This window comes from Phyllostomus hastatus, unplaced genomic scaffold (assembly GCF_019186645.2).
Source record: "Phyllostomus hastatus isolate PE091 unplaced genomic scaffold, TTU_PhHast_1.1 phas_contig_80, whole genome shotgun sequence".
NCBI lineage: Eukaryota > Metazoa > Chordata > Mammalia > Chiroptera > Phyllostomidae > Phyllostomus > Phyllostomus hastatus.
In genome coordinates, this window is record NW_025333960.1 from 12,903,207 (window position 1) to 12,923,788 (window position 20,582).

A 20,582-nucleotide genomic window follows, 5' to 3' on the forward strand; every position below is an offset into this window, starting at 1 on the left:
TTTATTGTAGGTTTGTCCAATAAACAGGCATAAATAAAATGTTCTTTTTTTATTATTTCAGTTCCGTTTTCCCCACAGTATACATTAATTGAAAGGGTTGTTTTTATATATTTTAATGTGAAATCCAGATTTATGAATGTTTTGTATTCTTCAAGCTGTGGTCTAAAAGAAAGTCTTAGTCATTAAACCTCTTTGTGAATAAAGGATTGATTTCTTCTTGCCTGTCCTATTGTTGTGTCCTTTTCTCTCTTTTCCTCTCCTTCTGTCCTCCAAATCTGATAGTGTCCTAAAGTGAATAGCTTAGAGATAATGTGCATTGAGGTACAAGAAAGAATAGGGGATACAGAGTGTAAATTATGTAAATGTTCCATAGCCTAATACATTTCCTTCTTTTTTTACAATCAGAAGCTAATGAAGGAGTCAAAACTAATCCTTATTCCTTGGGCAACAGCATTTATGAGTGACTTACATTTGTATCCTCCTTAGTGGTTTATACATAATAGGTAACAAATATCTGCTATTATCTGCTTAATAGATAATAAATATCTCCATTTCTAATCAGTCTGATTAATACAAATGGTGGAGACAAAGCTCTAAGATTGCAGCTCATTTATGTCTCTGAACATCTTCTGGCATAATATAGAATTATCTCCTGTCTTCAAAATCAACCTACCCAGTTGTGGAAAGTACAATTAGAATATCAGACTGCAAAGCAAGCCATCATGTTTAGTGTAAATACAAAGTCATACTTACCTGTGGAGACTGAAATAATCTGTAAGCTTTTCATGTAAACACCTGAAATGACAGTAATTTTAAAAATATTTCTAAAAATGGCTAAACTTACAACTGATATAAGTGCCCTGGCAGGTGTGGATCAGTGGATTGAGTGCTGGCCTGCAAACCAAAAAGGTCTCTGGTTCGATTCCTAGTCAGGTCACATGCCTGGGTTGTGGGGCAGGTCCCCATTAGGGGGTGCTTGAGAGGCAAACACACATTAATGTTTCTCACCCTCTCTTTCTCCCTCCATTCCCTTCTCTAAAAATAAATAAGTGGAATCTTTAAAAAACATTTATTAAGCAAGCATTTATTTACTGTTAGGCACTGTGTTGGGCATTGGAAATAGAAAAATAAATATGACCTTGTGCCTGGCCTTAAGGGACCTGGTGTTTAGTGGAGAAACAGACTCACACACTTAGGTACAGATGAGATAATAAACTGTGGACATGGAAGGAGCATAGCTGTGAGAGGCCCGCAGGGAAAATTGGAGAATTCATCAGGAGACAGGAGTGAGCCCTGGAAGTGTTTAAATTGGTATGTGACATAAGTAGATGAACACTTTAAAATGATGGATTTCTTAATGAAATTTAGCTATTTAGCAATGTGATATGAGAAGACCTAAACTGGGGCAGAGGCTCTGGGAATAGAATAGAAGGGGACAACTTGAGATATGCAGACAACAGAGGCAGAGCAGTAGGTTTTGGAGACCAGATGGGGGAAGGATAAAAAGGTGAGAGAGTCCAGAATAATCAGAGGTTTTTAGTTTGCACTAGAGGAGGCAATGGAGATAGCATTATTAAATGAAAGAAAGAGGGGGCAAATTTCAGAAAAAAAGATTGAATTCCTTTGGGACAGATTCTCGCATAGTAAGAAATATAGGACTTGAACAGTCATCAACTGTATACATTTTATTCAAGGCCTTAAATGTGGAATAAATTACCCAAAGAGCAAGAGAAGTTAAAGAAAAAAAAAGAGACCCTATTAACAAAAACTCTGGGTAAAACCACTTTTTGAGAGAGAAGTTAGACAGAAAAGGAACATAGAGATTAAGAACAACAGCCAGAAAAGAGGAAAAAAGGGACAAAAACAGTCACTGATAACAAGGAGATTCAGGGGACATGTTTAACCAGGAGTACCAAGTGCCAAATGTTACAGAGAAGGTGCAGGCAAGAACTAAGAAAAGTGCATCGGAGCTGACAGGCAGGTCCTGTTGTAGCATTTGTTGCTCAGGAAGGAGTTAGGAGTACCTACCAGGTTGCAATGAGGTAAGGTATGGAGTAGCTGAGGCTTCTCATTCATGACATTTAGCAGTGGGCAGTGAGAAGGTTCTGGCTCAGGCAGAAGCAGGCTCAAAGAAAGTTGTTTCCTTCCTTTTTTTTTACGATCATATTTAGATACTGAGAAGAATGAGTAAGGAGAAATTGTTGATGGCACGAAGGCTTTGAAGAGGTTACAAACAATGAATACAAAGCTCAGAGATCTAGACAAACATTTAAAAAGTTCACAGGCCTCTATTGGCCTTGAGAGAATCTTCCTAGCTTCTTGCATGAGCAAGTTGACTGTCTTTTTAAACCCCTGGCCTTTGCATGGTTTGTGATGCATATTAGATGCAGGATGGATAAATGGGTGTGGTTTAGTTCAGATCCATAGCACTCAGGCTTGTCCACTGCGTCTGTTAGAGGTGGTTTTCATAACCACCGCTTCACATGCGAATCGGGAAAGGCGGCTACAGTTAGAGCAACCCATGATGTATTCCCAGTCTTTCCTCTGCCCAGTCCCTCTCAACAAACAAGGGGCAAGGTCAAGCATACGTATATCTTACATGCCATGCAGAGGACACTTCTCCTTGGTTCTTTGCCACATATATTACTTTTGCTGTTGATTTCATCAGTAATCAGTAGTCGGTGGTTTTGTGCTCTTTTGGAAACCCTTTACTGCTTATGATGATTGCCCTCTGGTGGCCTGATGCGTACTGTCCTCAGAAAATAAAAAAATAATGAGTATCTGCAATAAAAATAAAATAATTACTCAGGAAATCAGATATATCACTTTGCAAAATCAAATGGCTGCTTGAGTATCACCTGAGCTGTACATGCTGAGAAATATGAAGATGTGTTCTCCCAATCTCTGATCTTCTATAAAATATCAAGAAACATTAGCATTTAGGGCAATCCATATAATAATGAATAAATAATGTCAGCAATACCTGATGTGAAGTTACCGTACCTAGGATAGAAGCATATTTTCAGACCAGATATTAGGAGAAAATGTCATGCCGAGAACACTGTAGAATATAAACCCTTTGTTCATTTCTGTATCTTCCATTTGAAGTCACAATGTCATGGAGAAACCATAAAAATTAGGCTTAAAATTGAGATCAGGGCAAATTGGTCCCTGGAAAGAATCCAAATATCCTTTTTTGCATTTAGTTTTCATAAAATCCATAATGGTACCTAAAACATTTACTATAGGCATAATGGGATTGTCTATACCTGCAGCATTTTAAGGAGATAGACAGAAGGAGTTTTTTTTCTTTGTAATGAATGAATGTGTATAACATGAATTCTGCATATAGCAACTGATTTAGGGAGTAAAGAAGAAAACTGGGTGTCATGATTTTTAAAATTATTTGCTTTTCTGTTATTTATTATTTTAAACTTGATTCTGGTCTTCAATGTTTTTTAAATTTAGTTTGAACAGTTTGAAAGTACCATTGGGTTTAAACTGCCAAACCATAGAGCTGCCAAGCGTTTATGGAAAGTATGCGTTGAACACCATACATTTTTCAGGTAAGCAGAGATCATTTTGCTTTTTTCCTAAGAAAAAATTAGAATGACTGGAATGACTTATACTGAAAAAGATTGTTGGGAAGAAGAATGTAGAAGCATATCCTTTCTATTCCTTCAAGTTTGTTGCCATCAGATTACTTAATAAGAATCCTAAAAGAACTTCTGACTAAATTTGAAGGTTTTTCCTTAATTTGTTCTGTATCTATCTGCCCCGTCTCCTTTTCCTTTATTATATTTAGTGTCTTTTTATTATTTTCATAGGATGTCTACTTCAAGTGTCTGATCCATTTCATACTATGTTAGTAATTTCTCGATACCCTCAACTCACTAGGGCCATCAGATCTGTGTCTACACAATAACAAATTGTCACTGTCCCTCACTACCATCACCTATTTCATGACTCTTGGGGTTTATAGAATCATATACTTTCTAGTTACATGGGGTGTGGGGGGTCACTAGTCCAACCCCATCCCTGTTTTGCACATAGCCTCTCTGTAACATCCCTAGTTGATATGTACTCTGAGCTACTTTTTCTTGTAAAATCAAATTTATTTAATGCCATGTTTGATATTGATCCTTTAGTGCACAAAGCACTTTACCTTTCAGAACAGACTAAAAAGTTAGCATTCTTAATGTTTGACTTAATATCTTTTCTGGTGTTTTTCTTTAATTTCTTTAGATTGTTGTTACCAGAAGCGCCTCCAAAGAAATTCCTTACCTTGGGTTCCAAGTTTCGTTATAGTGGCAGAACGCAAGCCCAAACGAGGAGAGCCAGTGCGTTGATAGATCGCCCAGCCCCTTACTTTGAACGCTCATCCAGCAAACGTTACACCATGTCTCGAAGCTTGGATGGAGGTAGGCATCACTAACTGGCCCTTCATAATCTTTGTGGCCACCCAACATCATGAGCTTTCAATAAACATAGATCCTTTTGGGTAGTATGAAGTGGGAAGCACTCAGTCTGTGGCTGAATGGCAAGTTTTAACCCCCTATTCTCAAAAAGAAAGTACCTTTGTGAGTCTAATGTCTGTTATTGTAGATTTCTATAAAATTACAGTAAAAGAATGCTACCTAGGGAATGAAGAGTGTAGTTTTCTTAAGCTGGTACCCTGAATTTGGAGAGATTCTTTCATTCTAAATTTTGTAGTCACATACTCTATATAAGTAATCTGGCTCCCTTCCCAACATATCTTAAATATAGTCAGGTTTGCCTTAGACAATTTGTTGCAGAAAGAAAAGTGTAAGTTAAATTTATCTCTTTCTAAAATATTTTATGAGTACAATGTGACTCTTACAAAGTTGACGAATAATAGCTTATAGAGAGGACGACGTTCAAATAACAGAGCAAGGGCTCCAAGTTAAACCCTTCTGGTTTATGTTAATCACTGCACCAGACGGACTGGGAGAGCACTGCCATGTGCACGTTCCCTACTGTTGTGTCCCATGTGTGTGTAAAACAGGGAGAGAATCAGTTAAATAACATGTTTAAGGAATGGCATAATCATGAGTTTTCAGTAGGTTTTGTTTTGTGGGATGGTTTCGTATTGCTTCTATAGTTACACGCAGATGTGTTTTCTGCTGTAAAACCTGGCAGCTGGAGCAGTACTTAACTTAGGAGCTGAGCCTTGGCCAGGCCTCTGTCCTCCCATTCAGAGCACCTGGAGATTAGTTGTTTTATGGAAGACCTATCCTGTGTACATAAAGAGAGGTTTCTGGCATGTGTGTATGGTTTTAATAATAAACAAAAATATAACTAAAAATAAGTTAATACTATGGGGGCCTGGGATCACCTTCCTCCTTACCTTTCTTCCACTGCTTGCCATAGCTCGTGAGACTCTGGTATGGTTGGTGGGGTGACAGACTCCCTGAATCCCCTGATTAAAAAGACTGTATTTTGCTAATGGACATCATTATAAGCTGTTTACAGAAGAAGTGAACATTGTGTTATTAGTACTCTGTTATGTATGTTACTAGTAAAGTGGAAAGAACACTCACCTGGCGTGGACGAATCAGGCTGTGGTCCAGTCCCTCTGCCTATGCGGTCGTTGGTGAATGACTGAAGCACTCCCTGTCTGGTGTTAGCCATCACACGTAGAATGGGAGCAAAGCCACCTCTGACAGGGTTATCACAAAGATTGAAAAAGATATACGTCAAAGCTCTCTGTTAGATATAATTATAATTATCTCAATAATTGTATTGATAATTATCCTTACAGGCTTTTGTGAGGTGGTCTAGGAAGTTATTACCATTCTGTATCATCTAAGAGTTTCCCATTTTCAGAATATCTAACTTAGAACCATGGTTCTGAAATAAAATGTTTATTAGGACTCTTGAAGTTGGATCCAGATACCAATATGTTCGTGTTAACATTGAAGTGTTTCTTTCAGCACCTTCTCACTTGCTCTTCTTTCTCCTTTAGAGAATCTCTGTAAATTACTTGTGTATTCTCTAAGTCAGTGTTGGAGGCACTTTTGTAGAATCACACCTTTTCCCCTGGATGCCATCCACTTTGTTCAGTGATGTGCACCCAAGGGAACACATGTGTTGTGAATGTTGTTTTCCTCATGACCTTTTATGTGATAACGATTGCTGAGAAGACAGAAGACAATTCTGAAATAAATGTACTAATATCATGCTGTCTCTTCCTCCCTGCCCGAAAGTGATGTTAGTATGTGTTGTCTCTCACTCTTCGGGGTCCTGCCAATTCTAGTGTTTTCCATGCTGCTGAGCCGGGGCCATGGCTGCATGTTGGCATATAAAGTGCTTTTTGCAAGGTCACATCTCCTTTAGAACAGCTTAACTGGGCCATTAGGAAGCTGTCTTACATGAGCTTTTTCAGTGGTATAATGAGATACAAAATATCTTAGTGAAGATATTTTAATGAAATGATTTACTATTAAAAATTTTGGAATATTTTCTTACATTTATATAAATATGAAAGCAGATTATATTTTTACTGTGATTAGCTACTTATGTGTTTTTGAAAAGCAGCATTTATAAATTTCAGTAAATATTATGCTTTCAAAAACAAAATAATGAATATTGGATTTTAAATTTCAACTGAAGCAAGCATCTCTTTCACTAAGATATTTTAGGTGGAATGAATGGCTGCAGCTTATATCTCTTAGATATTTGCATGTTTTGTCTTTGCATGAGTTTCATTAGCAACATTTGTCTTCCTTTCTCCAAATATTAGAGATGAATAAACATATGCATATTTTGGTAGATATGTATGCATACCTTTTTAAAGTGCAGTAAAAATTAAAACATTTCTGCACTTCAGTTAATGGAGTTGCCATCTGCATTTTATAATTTCTGCCAACATGGTTAATTTTCATTATAACCTTGTGGCTTGTATATTGCAGGAGACTTTTCAGCCATTATTAATAATAACAGTTTTTTTAAAAATTTCAGTGCTTTGTGAATGGCACTTCCAAAGATATGTTCAAAGTCAAGTGTACTAGATCAGATGTCTACTGAAAATGTTACTAGTCGTGGAACTTGCCACTAAAGGTCTGGTGCCAGTGCCCAGCCAGTTACTATGGAGTAGCAGGCTCGGCGGCAGCTCAGCCTCCCATCCTTATAGTCACATCCACCCTGACATACATCCTCACCATAGGTCTTGAGAATGGATGGAAACGGTTTCTGTGGCTTCAGGAGATGAGCATTTAAATCATTTAAAAAATCTAGTGTAGATGACATAGAAAGTCAAGTCTATGGAAGCTTAGAGAAAGTACCTGCAACGCTGTCTTGTCTTTTGAAGACAAATATGATGTCTTATAGGGGTAATTTTTTTCGTAGTGGGGCAGTTGATGGTATTTATCTGTCTTCTGACTTAACTGTTTCCTACTTCATTTCTTCAATTGTATTTGCTTTTAGCGTCAGTGAATGAAAACCATGAAATATACATGAAGGATTCTGTGTCCGCTGCAGAGGTTGGTACTGGCCAGTACACCACAACAAAGGGCATCTCTCAGACCAACTTGATCACCACTGTGACTCCAGAGAAGAAGGCTGAGGAGGAGCGCGATGAGGAGGAGGACAGGCGGAGAAAGGCGGAGGAAGCCACGCCTGCCGCAGCAATACGGCACGAGGGAAAGGTACATCTCACAGCTGCCTGCTAGAGCGTGCTCAAACTTTTGAGAGCTGGTAAATAATACCGAGAATATAAAACAGGAATGTATTAAGATTTAGACTAATTCCTATTTCAACATTAGTCAGATCCGTAGTGTTAATTTTTAAGTTATTTCCAGTGTCAACATCTTTCCTTTGAAAGATTCCTCTTCTCAACTCTTTGAGCAGTTTTAACAACTGATGTGCTATGTATGTAAGACTTTCAACAGCTGTCCTGCCTGTACTTCTTACAAATACATTTAATGGCCTGTTACACTTTTTTGTTTCGGCTCGAATTTCACACTTATCACTAAAGCTCTTTTCTTTGTTCCTGGCCCCATTCTCCTACCCAAAGATCGTATATTTTTCTAGATATACAGGATAATGACACTGCCGACCTTATAACTGCAAGTAATTGAGTGCCTAGCCTGTGTATTTATACAGTGCTTCCTCTCTTTGATGATTATAATCTAATCACCAAAGTAGCAAATGAGCATGTTTTGGAAAGTAGTATTAAGGCAGAAATTTGTAAGGGAAGATGGAAAGTGAATTTGGCAGCAATTTCTCCAAGGTGTTTTTTCATTAGATTTCATAACTTTATTTCACCCAAATTCAGTTTATTTTTAAATACCATGTTTATTTCTGGTGACCCAGCGCAAAGCCATGTAGACAAATCTACTTCTGGTCGCCAGTTTCTGTATGGAGCAAAGCCGCTCCCTAAAAGTCAGAAAACACGGGGAGGTTTATACGTAATAATAATGGGCAAGAGTGGCTCCTGCAGTGTACACAGTGCAGAATGGACAGAAATAACAGAATAAAAATGCCATGTAACTTGCAGGCTGGCCTAAAACTTGCATAAATCTGATTCAAAAATGTTCTTTTGCACATGGGCTCTTCAAATACAGATTTATATGCAGGGACTCACCGCCTAGAACTATAGAAAAATACCCCTTTTGACAAGAATTTAACAGTGACAGCTGAAAGCGTACACACAATAAACGTTGTTGTCATGATTACGTTGGGATACTCCAAATGACCCAGTCTGTCATTTTTTTAATATTAAAACTATTTGCCAAACAGGATAGGAAATGACAGCAAAAAAATATTAGAATCCCTTGTGCTGTTAAAACATGCTTTGTTCTGAATTTTGTGTTTATATACTCTTCCTTTCAGTTAAGTTAAGGCAGGTTTTAAATGGGACATGAAAAGGAGATCATGTACCTGCACAGCACATGCATTCCATCATTTTCACCCACACTAACATATGATTTTCATGGACGTGTGAATATGATTAAGTGGCACAGAAAAGTAAATTACTTCCGTTTGCTCCAAAAATAGATCCAGGCAGTCTCACTTTATGTGATTACATAAGGTGTGTCATGATACTATTGCCACTTTGTGGCATTTATACCATGGGAAAATAAGAAAGACAAAGAAAACTACGATGTTTATAGTCTGATCCTCAGAGAAGTCAGCACTTTGACCCAAAGGTGCTTTAGGAGGACTGTGGCCGAGACCCAGTGCTTAAGTAGGTGGATGGCTGTCTTCATTTTCCACAATGCAAATCTGTCTTTTAAAAACCATGTTAATGAGCAACATGGAAGATTACACCTTAGTTTTATTCTTCTCCGTCTTCAAAAAGTAACATAGTGGGTACTCACTTTTTAAAGAAAATGAAATATTACTAAAAATATTATTAAGCAGCTAGTCCCCTATTCCTTTGAGAGGAGACATGTTTCCCAGCTGTGATCACCCCAGGTGACTGGGTGGCTTTTTGCCACTGCGGGAACAATTGTCAGCATACAGATGTCAGCTTATAACATCTACATTATTCTCAGTTGAATGAGATTTGTGCAGGGTCTTGTTGAAAATACAGTGTTTAATGTCACACATGAGTGTTAGGAAAAGACAAACTTGTCTACTAAAGAGGCACTTCTAAATTCTAATGTATCCACGATATAATTTTATTTGTGCCTTTTCTTACCCTTTGTCTCTATAGTTACCAAGTCAGAATTAGATAACCACCACAAAGCAGGTTGGGTAATTTCCATGCTATCAGGTCACTAGGCAAAACACAAGTATGTGTGAATACACACACACAGTGTCACAGAGAGCAGCAGAAGTCTAATTATCTTCCGGCTCTGTGTGACCGCGACTTGAACTCCCTGGGCTGTAGCAGCTTCGATGCTGCACACAAGTCCTTTTTGGGGTTTGCCTGCTTTCCTTCTTCCCCTTCTTGCTTAGCAGCCCTCTGTGACCTGCAGAGGAAACTGGCTGTGGTCGGCGGGACCACCCAGGCCAGAGGAAATGCAAAGAGCCTCTCATTGCTGCAGAAGCCTGAGCTCACTGGGAGGCTACTTGGTGGGAATGCCTGCCTTTATTGTTCTCTTAAGAACTCAAACTGGGAGCAATAAACATACCATTTATCTGCTAAAAAAACCCAGAAGGCTGGGAAACTGTATCTTTCTATTATTCATGGGACACAAATAATACAAAGTAAACTCCTGTAAGCCATAGTACCAGAAAACATGTTGTTTTTGCTTGCTAGCTTGTTGAAATTACTCATTGGAGTGTAAGTTCCATTTAAACCACCGATAATGGAGCCAAAATAAGAATTTTCAGAGGAATCTCAATTCTTTGTGGAGAGTCAGACTTCCTAAAATGCTAATTACTGAATTCCCTGATTGCAACTGCTTGTCACGTAGGAGTGGGGCCAGAAACTTCTTTATTTGGACACCCACCTGTTTTGGGTGTAACTGACTAACCAAGGAAAGGTAATGCTAGAGATTTCTTTTTACATAATCAAAATTTGGATTCATTTTTATTTTTAATCCAGCTGAACCACAGGAACAGATGTGTTCACTACAGATCAGGAGTTGTTATTGAAAGTCTTGATTTTAAGTTGTCAGTTATATTTGCTCTCAAAACCCTAAAACTTTCTAGGGTTGTTCATCCTCACAAGATTTTTTTGATTATGTGAAGCATGTAGGCTTTGAAATTGCCCACAAATAACTTTATTCCAATTTTTTTAAAGTCCACCCTTGATTTGACAGTCCAGTGGGAAAATGGTAGCCATCCATGGTCATGTCGGCATGTACCTGAGTACTTTAAAGTTCATGAACAACCCTAGTGCTGAAATTTTTGTTTTACAATTTTATATTGATACCCATAAGAAAATTAACTAATTGCAGTTTTCTTTTTGTCCTTTTGCACCTCTGTTTGCTGCTTTCTGTCTCTCTCTGTCTCTTTCCCATCAGTCACATAGGCTTGGCACTGACTCATGTCCCCTGTCCCCCCTATCAACCCATTGTCCCCCTGCATCTCACACAGAGCTCCGTAGGAGGTGTAAGGAGAATGACTGCCAACCCCCTGCGTCTGAGCCCTCTAAAGACACTGTGCCCGTGCATGGAGAGTCCTCCATGGACGCTGATGGCAAAGGGAAGCCGTACCTTGGGGATCAAGATGTGGCTTTTAGCTACAAACAGCAGACTGGCAAAGGGGCCACCCTGTTCTCCTTCTCCTTGCAGCTCCCTGAGTCATTCCCTTCTCTTCTAGATGACGATGGGTACCTGTCTTTTCCCAACCTGTCTGAAACCAACCTCCTCCCCCAGAGCTTGCAGCATTATCTCCCAATTCGCTCACCCTCCCTTGTGCCCTGTTTCCTCTTCATCTTTTTCTTTCTGCTCTCTGCCTCCTTCTCAGTGCCATATGCCCTCACTCTCTCCTTCCCTCTGGCTATGTGCCTCTGCTACCTGGAGCCCAAGGCGGCCTCCTTGAGTGCCTCACTAGACAATGACCCGAGTGACAGTTCAGAGGAAGAGGTGTGTACCTCGGCATAGAACACACTTCCCTGTCGTGGTCGGGGCCTTGGTCCGGAACAGTGTTAAACGGCTGCTGCAATAGTGGTCCTACTTTCAGAGCCTCATTTATTGTCTGTGCCAATCTGTGAAGAGGTTTTTGTGTGTTGGGGGAAACCACCCAGCCCTAGGGTTAGGCACAACACCATGTGGATGTAGCAGTCCAAGCCTAGCCCAGGATCGTTCTGCTACCCACTGAATGACACCGGTGGTGAGGGGACTCAGCCAGAAGCCAACTCTAAGTAACCTGTTAGCCATATAAAAATCAGTTAAGTTCAAGATTTGGTTCCATTACTGTTGAATAAATTACACACAAAAAAGGTATATAATTTCCGACTAGATTTGTAGAGTGAAAAGGTGTTGTTTTATTCAACATCTTTTCATTATAACATTGATGAGATGCCATAGGAATTTAACTCTTGTTTACATCAGTTAGCCTATGGTAACGTTGGTTTCATTATATATCATTTCCTGTAAAGTCACAGATACTGTTGATGTTATGTGAGGACTTACGGTATCCTGATACCATGATACATAGTGGTGATATGGTCTAGATCGGTGATTTTTAACCTTTCTCATCTCATGGCATACATCGACTAATTCCTAAAATTCTGCAGTAAATAGGTATAATTTTCATTCATTCACACTAGACAGCCATTGTTGTGTTGGCTATTGTCATTTTTTATTTGACAGTCAAAGAAAAGAGGTCAGTGCCCCTGACTAAACAGTCAGGTATTGTGTGTTGTAAAAATTCTCATGTCACACCAGTCGAAAATCACTGGTCTATATAAGTGCTGCTCAGGACAGGTGGGAGACCGCGCCACCAAAGGTGTGTGCCGTCACCGTCATCTGGGTAGCTGTACAAAACTGTAAATGCCTTTCGTCCCTGGAGGTTCTGAAGTACCCCTACTACTGTCTTCTCTTGTCATCACCAGACTGTCATTGTTACTCACAGAAGTAAGCCAGGTCCCGTCCCATGAGTGTTTTGGATGAGAAAGGTTTGAGCATTTTAAGTGCCCACAGGACATCAGTCATTGGTAGGGCCAGAAACAACTGCCATTGAAAACACCAGTTCTTAAGCAGTCAGGAAAAGACTCTTTTAAGGTTTCTGTACATTATAAAAATGTGCTGAAATTTCATCAGCACTAGCAATGCCAGTGCATATATTGGGTGAATTCTTCAAAATTCAGCATGAGCCAAAATCCCCCCACACAACTGGACAGTCCGGAAAGGCCAGGGAAGTTAGAGTGGCCTCCGGCCTTCAGCCAGGCAGGCATTCAGTGGGGAAAGGACTTGAGCCTTCACCCTCCATCTGAGACAGGCCGCCTGTCTATTATCTGTCCTTCATCCAAACCATTGGGTGAGCTGACATTGTAGCCAGTAGTTTTTCCTCTTAATTGCTCTCCTTTCCCACCACTCCATAGTTGTGTGAACAGTCCAGCAGTTTCCCTTTCTACAGGACTCAAATAGAACACAGGGAAAAAGAACAGAAGCTGCCAAGAGAGGTACCTGGCTGTCACCTACCCTCCTGCCCACACCTCCTCCAGGCCCCTCCAGCTCTCTGTTCCCACAGAAGAAGGGTTTTTGTGGCAGGAAGCAATTCTGTCCCTCCCAACATCAAAAAAGTATTTACAGAATCAAAGCAACACTGCAAAAAGAAGAGAAAGTCTTTTCAGTTTTTGCTCAGCTAGAAATCATGTGAGCTACACCTGTGAGTATACAGTATTACCAGGGTGTGTAAGGATCTATATTTAGTGGTATTATGGTCATTTCTTTTCAGCAAAATGAGAAAATGGGAATGGTTTCACAGATATTTGAAATAAAAGTGTAAGCTTTTCAATTTGATACTGCCTAAGAACCCTTTTCAAGGTTCTTGGGCCATATATGACTTAGCTCCACGTCATACACACATACACACACATTTATATATATGTATAGTTATATATATAACTATTTTCATACATGGAAAATATTTTAAGGGAAAACTAGTTTAAATCTTGGGCTTTCATAGCACTCTTTCTCACAGTGGCAATATTATCAAACAGTATAGGACTAGAACATACAACAGTTACAAACACAAGTTTATCTACAAAGACTATAGCTTATTTCCAACTTGGACATACATTTTTCTTTCAGCAGTGGTTAGTCATCAGGCTAACATAAAGCAAACAGATTGCCATTTTGTGCATTCTGAATTCCAAATAACTGAATTTATGTGTATAGCAAACCCCACAGATCTTGTGCCTAATCCAGGGTATACATTTTGGTGTAATCAATGCATGAGAATTAATGTTAAATTTGGGCATGTCTGCATTACATCAGCAAAACAAATCACAGCAGTACTTGTGCATGCTAGTGACCAGGGGACTGGAGCTTCCCAGTACAGGCTTCTCCTTGTTGCTGCAAATCTTTCAGACCATTAACCAGCTCTGGCCACTGCAGTCTCTTAGCCTTCCTCTGTGGCCTCCCATCAGCTATGGGGCTCTCCTGACACAAGATTTCCCATTGGGCCATCTGTTCAATGTTGTCTCTTAACGCCAAGTGTTCAGAGCTGTGCACTCTAGTTCAAGCTGAGCTAGAGAACTCATATGTAGGTCATTGAGTTAAAAAAAATAGCCATTTGTTTACATGGCCTGTTTCACCCTCCAGGCCTCAAGCACTTTGGCAGCTAAACTGGGCAACTGCGTAACATACAGTTCAGCCCTTCGACTCTCATTTTGCAGGATCACTAATGGCCACAATTCTTTTAAAATATTTTGTCATCACTGCTTACATTTTTCACTTATAGTGGTGGCTTAATTAGTTGCAGCCTTTCCCCAGAGTGAAACCCAATGTAGAAAGGCTTAATCGTCTCAGACATAAAGCTGTTGGTCAGTAATCATTTTCTTTTGTAGTTTCCAAATGGTCAAATAAGAAGGGGCAGTATATTAAATTATCTTTCAAGAAACATAAGATGGATTTAGCTCACCATACCATAGAATATAATTACATATGAATTTCCAAAGAATTTTTTTGATAATGCAAAAAACAAAAAGATAAAATCAAATCTGGAAGGAAAAAATTGATCACTTGATTTTAACATTTTAAGTTGTATAAACATAGATTATGTGGGAGTTCAAAATGTGCTATACATTTTGTGGTTTTGTGTAGTAATGGTATATTATATAAATAACAGTTCTATAAAAGCTATTTTATTCAGCTTTTATAACTTCATTTATTAACTATTTATTGACCAGATACTCTTGATTTTTGAGTGGCTGACTGACTGGGTGCCAAGTAGGAATTTAAGGGAGTTTAGAATGGCCTAAGCTTTCATTTATCTATAGCTGGGAAAAGTAGTTATAATAAACATGTAGCATTATATTAACCTCAATATATTATAATTATTGTAAGTATTTTTGGTTCTTTGTATTTAGATATCATACAAAGCACTTACTACCCTTAACGTGACATGGTTGTGGTTATTTTCCTCATTTACTAGAATGAGTTTGGGATTAAAATATGAACATGCCCAGTTTGTCACAGATTGAATCTAGCAAGAATTTGAGCCCATGTCAGTCTGACATTGGACCCCTCACATTTCACCATAACTGTAATCTAAAGCCATGGTGATTGGAAAGTTTCCAATAAAGATGTTTAAGCCACAGGAAAATAGTCTATGTAGGAGGAAAAATACTTTCGAGAACTTGTGAAATCTTTGATACAATTAGTTAGCATACTGAGTACAAGTCATTCTTGTTTGTTCTTGAAATTTTAAGATTCTGTTTGAGTCATCCTGTGCCCTCGAACAGTGACCTTTCTCTCTCCCTGGTTCAGATTGGCCTTTTCCTAAACTGTCAGTGGGCGAAGCCATGGTCATGCTGTAGCAGCAAGCACCCGAGCAAAGTAATAGCCACCACCACCCCCCACCAGGTGTTACTAAGGTTATCAAGTCATGAAAATGTATCAACACTCTTTACAAGCCTACTAAAAATTATTTTCCACTTAGACATGGTAGCAAGTGGCCAGAACAAAGACCTTGGGCACCATTGCACAAATTCCAACTCCTTTTCTTTTAGGAATATATAAAATGAAAGTTTGGGGTACTGCCAAGAAATTGTCAACCTACTCAGAGTTATGTGAGCATAAACAACACTGTCCCACTTGTCCCTTCTTGCCATTCCTTGTTCTTGGGACTGAGAGATTGTTTTAAGAGGCAGATTCATAACCTTAGAGCCCCCAGTTTTGATTTTTGTTTCCAAAATATTATTCACACATTTTTGCTCAAGGGAATTTTAATGGTTCGTTGATATTGTGGAAAGAAAGTCAGTTAATATTATATTAGGGCATTTCGATGTCCCAGCTTCAGTGGCTTACGTCTCTACTCTCCTCCAGAGAAAATAGTTTTTGTTTTAAATCATAAACCTCTGAAACAGATTAAAAACCAGTCCTGAAATTACTATTATAATTCTCTCCTGAAAACCTAGGCTCTGACAAATGCTGTGCTTTGTTTTATTTGTTTCCAAGTAGATGTCTCTTTTATTTATTAAAATTTTTATTTGCTTCATTTGAATGGTTTTCTTTTGGGGAAGAGATGTTTCAATACACACTTTGATATACTTTATATTGGAGGGTGGGGCAAAATAAATACATTACATTGTCTTTAAAAATATCTAATTAGCAGTGCTACTTGAAAATTGAGTTACATTTTTTTTCTTCCATAAAACATATGCCTGTGAGTCACTGGCATGTGCTTCTTATAATTAACAAGTAATGCAGACAGCCTGGTGGTCATAAATGGTATAAACTATCAAAATGGTATAAATGAGGGGCTGAAAGTCCAGTGACTGTTATAGTAGCTTTTTATTTTAATTTACCTTTCAAATGTGTGAAATATTACTAGAATAAAAAATATACATAAACATCAAATTTATTTGCATTAAACATTTTTAGGTGATCTATCTTGGGTTTTAGTTAAAACTGGGGGAAAGGATGTCAAATTGGTTTTCCGGAGACATAAAACCAGACAGGTCAGCCTGGCCAACGCAGTTTCTGCGGTTCACGCAGGCTGCTTGCCTCTTGTCTTCCTCTGAGTGGCTCTGCTGGTGAAACCTGGCTCTGGCCTTTCTTTTGCTTTTGCTTGACCCTGTGTTCTTGCGGGAAGGGAGTGACACAGATCACAGAGAAAGAGAATGAACTGTTTGGCCTGCCCAATACCCAATTTAACCCTATGGGTTTGCTTTCTATTCCTGCCTTCCTCCTGGAACCCAATCACTTCTGTGATCTACAGACGGACAGCGAGCGCACGGACACTGCGGCTGACGGGGAAACCACCGCCACTGAGGTTGGTCCAATAACTGAGGGTAGTGGCTCTGCATTTAAGAACTTTACACGTTAGCTTTAGAGGGGAGGGAAATTCTAACTTCAACAGTAGGAGTTCAATATATTCTATTGTCTAGACCACTGGTGCTCAAGCTCTAGCCTGCATTGGAATCCTCCGCTGAGTCCCAGCCTCCAGCTTCTCATTCTGAAGGAGGTCTGGGGTGGGAATGGAGAATTTGCATTTCTAACGAGTTTTCAGACAATGTGGATTCTGTCAGTTTTAGTTAGGGTCACATTTTGAGAACTATTTCGCTAAACTGAGAGTACGTACTTTTAATACATTCCCCTATCCAAATGAGAGCCTATTCATGCACCATAACTGTGATGAGTGGGAGGAGCACTGTGATTAATTTAATTAGCATTTTGACCAGATACAGATATGTATTTTAATCCTAAATGGTCAAGTAATACTTGTTAAAATAAATACTTCTTTCAACTCATTTTTGTAGACTGGGTGTAACACGTCACTCAAAATAAATGAGTTATCTAAGGAAGAGAGAATTAATGAATAATTTTTAGTACTTTACTGAAAAAGATGGAACAGTGACAGAGATACGATACTATTATGTATCCTTTATTAAACCTTGGACACAATAAATATGTGTACATGTGTGGCTTATGTTGCTTTTCAGATCTTCTCTACCAGTTATTACAATTTCTATGAAACCAATATTTATCTGTAGTAATGGAAGTCAAGATGTTCATTTCCTAAAGTGCTAGCAGAGTTTATTTTTTTTACTTTGAGATATTTTTTACATCATTCAGTATTAAATACCTAGTTGGGTATTTAGGAAGAACTAAAAATATTGTAACACCTATGTCATTTTATTGAAAATATCTTCAGAAAAACATTTCAAAATGGAGTTTTGTTAAGTGTCTTTCTTTGGGAATGCTAGGGTTCAATTCAAAGCTTGAAAATCATAAGTTTTTAAGTTAAAAATAATTCTGTAAAACTATTTTTTCTATTCTCTTATGTAAATTTATTAAAAGCTAATTTTCTATGGTGAAAGATAACAGTACATTTTGATTGTATGAGAATGATTAGTTAATATAGCTACATATTAACATATTTAATAAATTTCATTGTAATCCTAGGTGCTGTAAATGAAAAATAATACTACTTTAAGTTTATATAGCAGTTTCATCTGAAGCATGGAAACAAATATATGTAGCATAGGTAGATTGTGAAGCTGGAAAATAAATGAAGAATTGTGAATCCACCACACACTTAAGAATTAGCATGTCACCAGCACTCAGAGTTACCTGTGCATTGTCTAACATTTTCTAAACACATTTCCTTTTCTTCCAGGAACCAGCGCATTAGTAGTGGAGGGTGGGGCATGCTAGCTAGGCTGTCTTGTCCCCTTTGGCAGATCTGAGACTCAGATGAACTGATTTGCTTACAGCCACTTACTCAGGCTTTGCCCTCTTCTCGCCTGTAATTTTACTCTGGGCCGCTCTGCATCACAGGGCCAGAAAGCCCAGGCTCCATGTGCACATGTGGTTTGGCCCAGTTACCTAGTAGTTTTTGTATTCAAGATGCCAGTCCAAGGATTAGACATATCTTTGAAATTAGGTGGGGGGAGATAACAAAGTTGCATTTAGGAAATTTTTTGTATTTCTGAAAAACTGAAAAATTGTGTTGCCTACATTTTAAAGGTAATATTGATGGTAGTGTACTTCTGTAAAAATTTTCTTCCTCTATATCTTTCTTCTGCCCTCCCAAATTGGTTTTTAAGTAAATGCATTCAAGACATGACAGGTTCCAAGAAATGTTTAAATGGGAGAACCTCTCTCTCAACTTTTTTGAGCCTCAGTTCTCTGGCCTACAAATTGGGGATAATAATACCTAACCTCATAGGATCGTTCTGAGGATTCATACACTTACAAGACAGCTCTCACTATTGGGAAATCATAGCCATTCTTATGAATTTTACTGTTGGTGAGACTCCCCACACTTCCTGAACTGTTTCTGATGTTCATTAAGGACAGCCCACCAAGCCCTTGCTGTCACCTCCCAAGCACATGTGTGCACTCATCACACCTGGAAGTCCCTAGGTTAAAGTGGCAAAGACCCACTGAGCAAGGAATCTTTCACTCCTCTCTTCTTATTAAGCTTTATAGTTTGTGTGAGAGAATGTTATGCTGTGTGTATAAGGAAGAGATAGCATTCATAAGCAAGAACACACTGGAGGCCCCTTTTAGCAGGTTTATAGACTGTAATCCTTCAGTATGAGTCACATGCATGGTAAGACTTTATCTCCCACTCTTTTCTGATGCTGGCAGTCGGACCAGGAGGAAGATGCAGAGCTCAAGGCACAGGTAGAAAATTAAAAATAAAGCAATAGCAAAACCCAGTGTGTGATAAGCCATTGTTTGTCCATGTTGTTCAAGTCTTCCAGCATGCTCTGTAGCCGGTTACCGTGTTGTTGGTTCAGTGTGGAGGATGGCATTTGTTTCCATGACTACCATGTCCCTTACCTTTCCCTTTCTTCTCCACTTTTTTCAGAATAGTCTGATTAAGCGAATAAAGGGTGAAAATGTGTATGTCAAACATAGTAATCTTATGTTAGAGGTTGGTATTGGTATATACCAGTGCATGCTCGTGTGTGTTGATTTCTTTTCCTGGTATACCTATGAGCTCATACCATGCTGCATGAACTGTGTGGTCTCTCTCTCACCTATGAGCAAGTGGGGATGACCTCTCCGCTTTCTCTGATTTCCTTCCTCTCTCTTTTTCTCTGTGTGTATTTATTTATTTTAATTCTCTCTGGTTACATGTGAATTTACCATTTCACAGTTTACCTTTTAAAACTCGATTTTTATGCTTGCGTGAACTAGATTTTTTTTCCTCTCTTTTCCTTGGAAATATATTTTCACAAGAGTGTTTGTGGTAGTGTCATGAGCCACGATCAGAACTTTTGTTTTAACTACTAATGAGATTGACATTACTTTTTTAAAAAGAGAGAGTAAGCCAAAAGGAAAACGTTGACTGTTGGATTCTTTATGTTCTGAATATAGGAGCTAGATAAAACTCAAGATGACCTGATGAAACATCAAACCAATATTAGTGAGCTGAAAAGAACCTTTTTAGAAACCTCCACAGACACTGCCATCACAAATGAGTGGGAAAAGAGGCTTTCTACCTCCCCGGTGCGACTAGCTGCCAGGCAGGAGGATGCGCCCATGATCGAACCCCTTGTACCTGAAGAGGTCGGTATTCAGGCTCTTGGTTGCAACTGTCTTCTGTTCACTAGACTTACTTCTTTACAGGGTCTGCACCTGGGGAAAGGCTTTGGCAAGCTTCTGAGAATCTCACCATTTGTCTATGTGTAACCTGAGCTGAAATTCACAAAGAAAAGCTGAAAAGTATAATGATTAGGTGACTAAGGAGTAAGTCAGTCACATCAGATGGTGCTTAGAGTGAACAAGGAGTCCCCGGCAATTCTAGTGCATGTTGGTTTATTCTAACTGCTAAATCAGATTTCCCAGCTGGGAGAAATTGAGGTACTATCTTAATGAACTGATACTTTTTCTGAATATGCTGTTTCTGCTACACTAAGAAATGCTCTGAAAACTCATGAATGCTTCTCATCCATTGCAAGATGAGGCATATGGAGGTTGTCTAATATTTAAGTAAATGGTGACCTGAAGATGGTAGAATTTCAGGACATACTTTACTCA

At 38.8% G+C, this 20,582-nt stretch overlaps 1 protein-coding gene across 13 annotated transcripts in view; it reads left to right on the top strand.

Moving 5' to 3' along the window:
* The window catches only part of EPB41L3 (erythrocyte membrane protein band 4.1 like 3), a 174,430-nt gene that overhangs the window by 139,771 nt on the left and 14,077 nt on the right, over positions 1–20,582 (top strand). For 8 of the 13 annotated variants that reach the window (XM_045849658.1, XM_045849660.1, XM_045849662.1 and 5 more), the window contains 6 exons: positions 3,469–3,566; positions 4,246–4,421; positions 7,447–7,667; positions 16,807–16,860; positions 19,185–19,220; positions 19,920–20,111. In XM_045849658.1, the coding sequence (XP_045705614.1) occupies positions 3,469–3,566; positions 4,246–4,421; positions 7,447–7,667; positions 16,807–16,860; positions 19,185–19,220; positions 19,920–20,111 (777 nt within the window). The remainder of the gene's footprint in view (positions 1–3,468; positions 3,567–4,245; positions 4,422–7,446; positions 7,668–16,806; positions 16,861–19,184; positions 19,221–19,919; positions 20,112–20,582) is intronic. The other 5 variants (XM_045849659.1, XM_045849665.1, XM_045849668.1 and 2 more) reach the window with 3 other exon arrangements.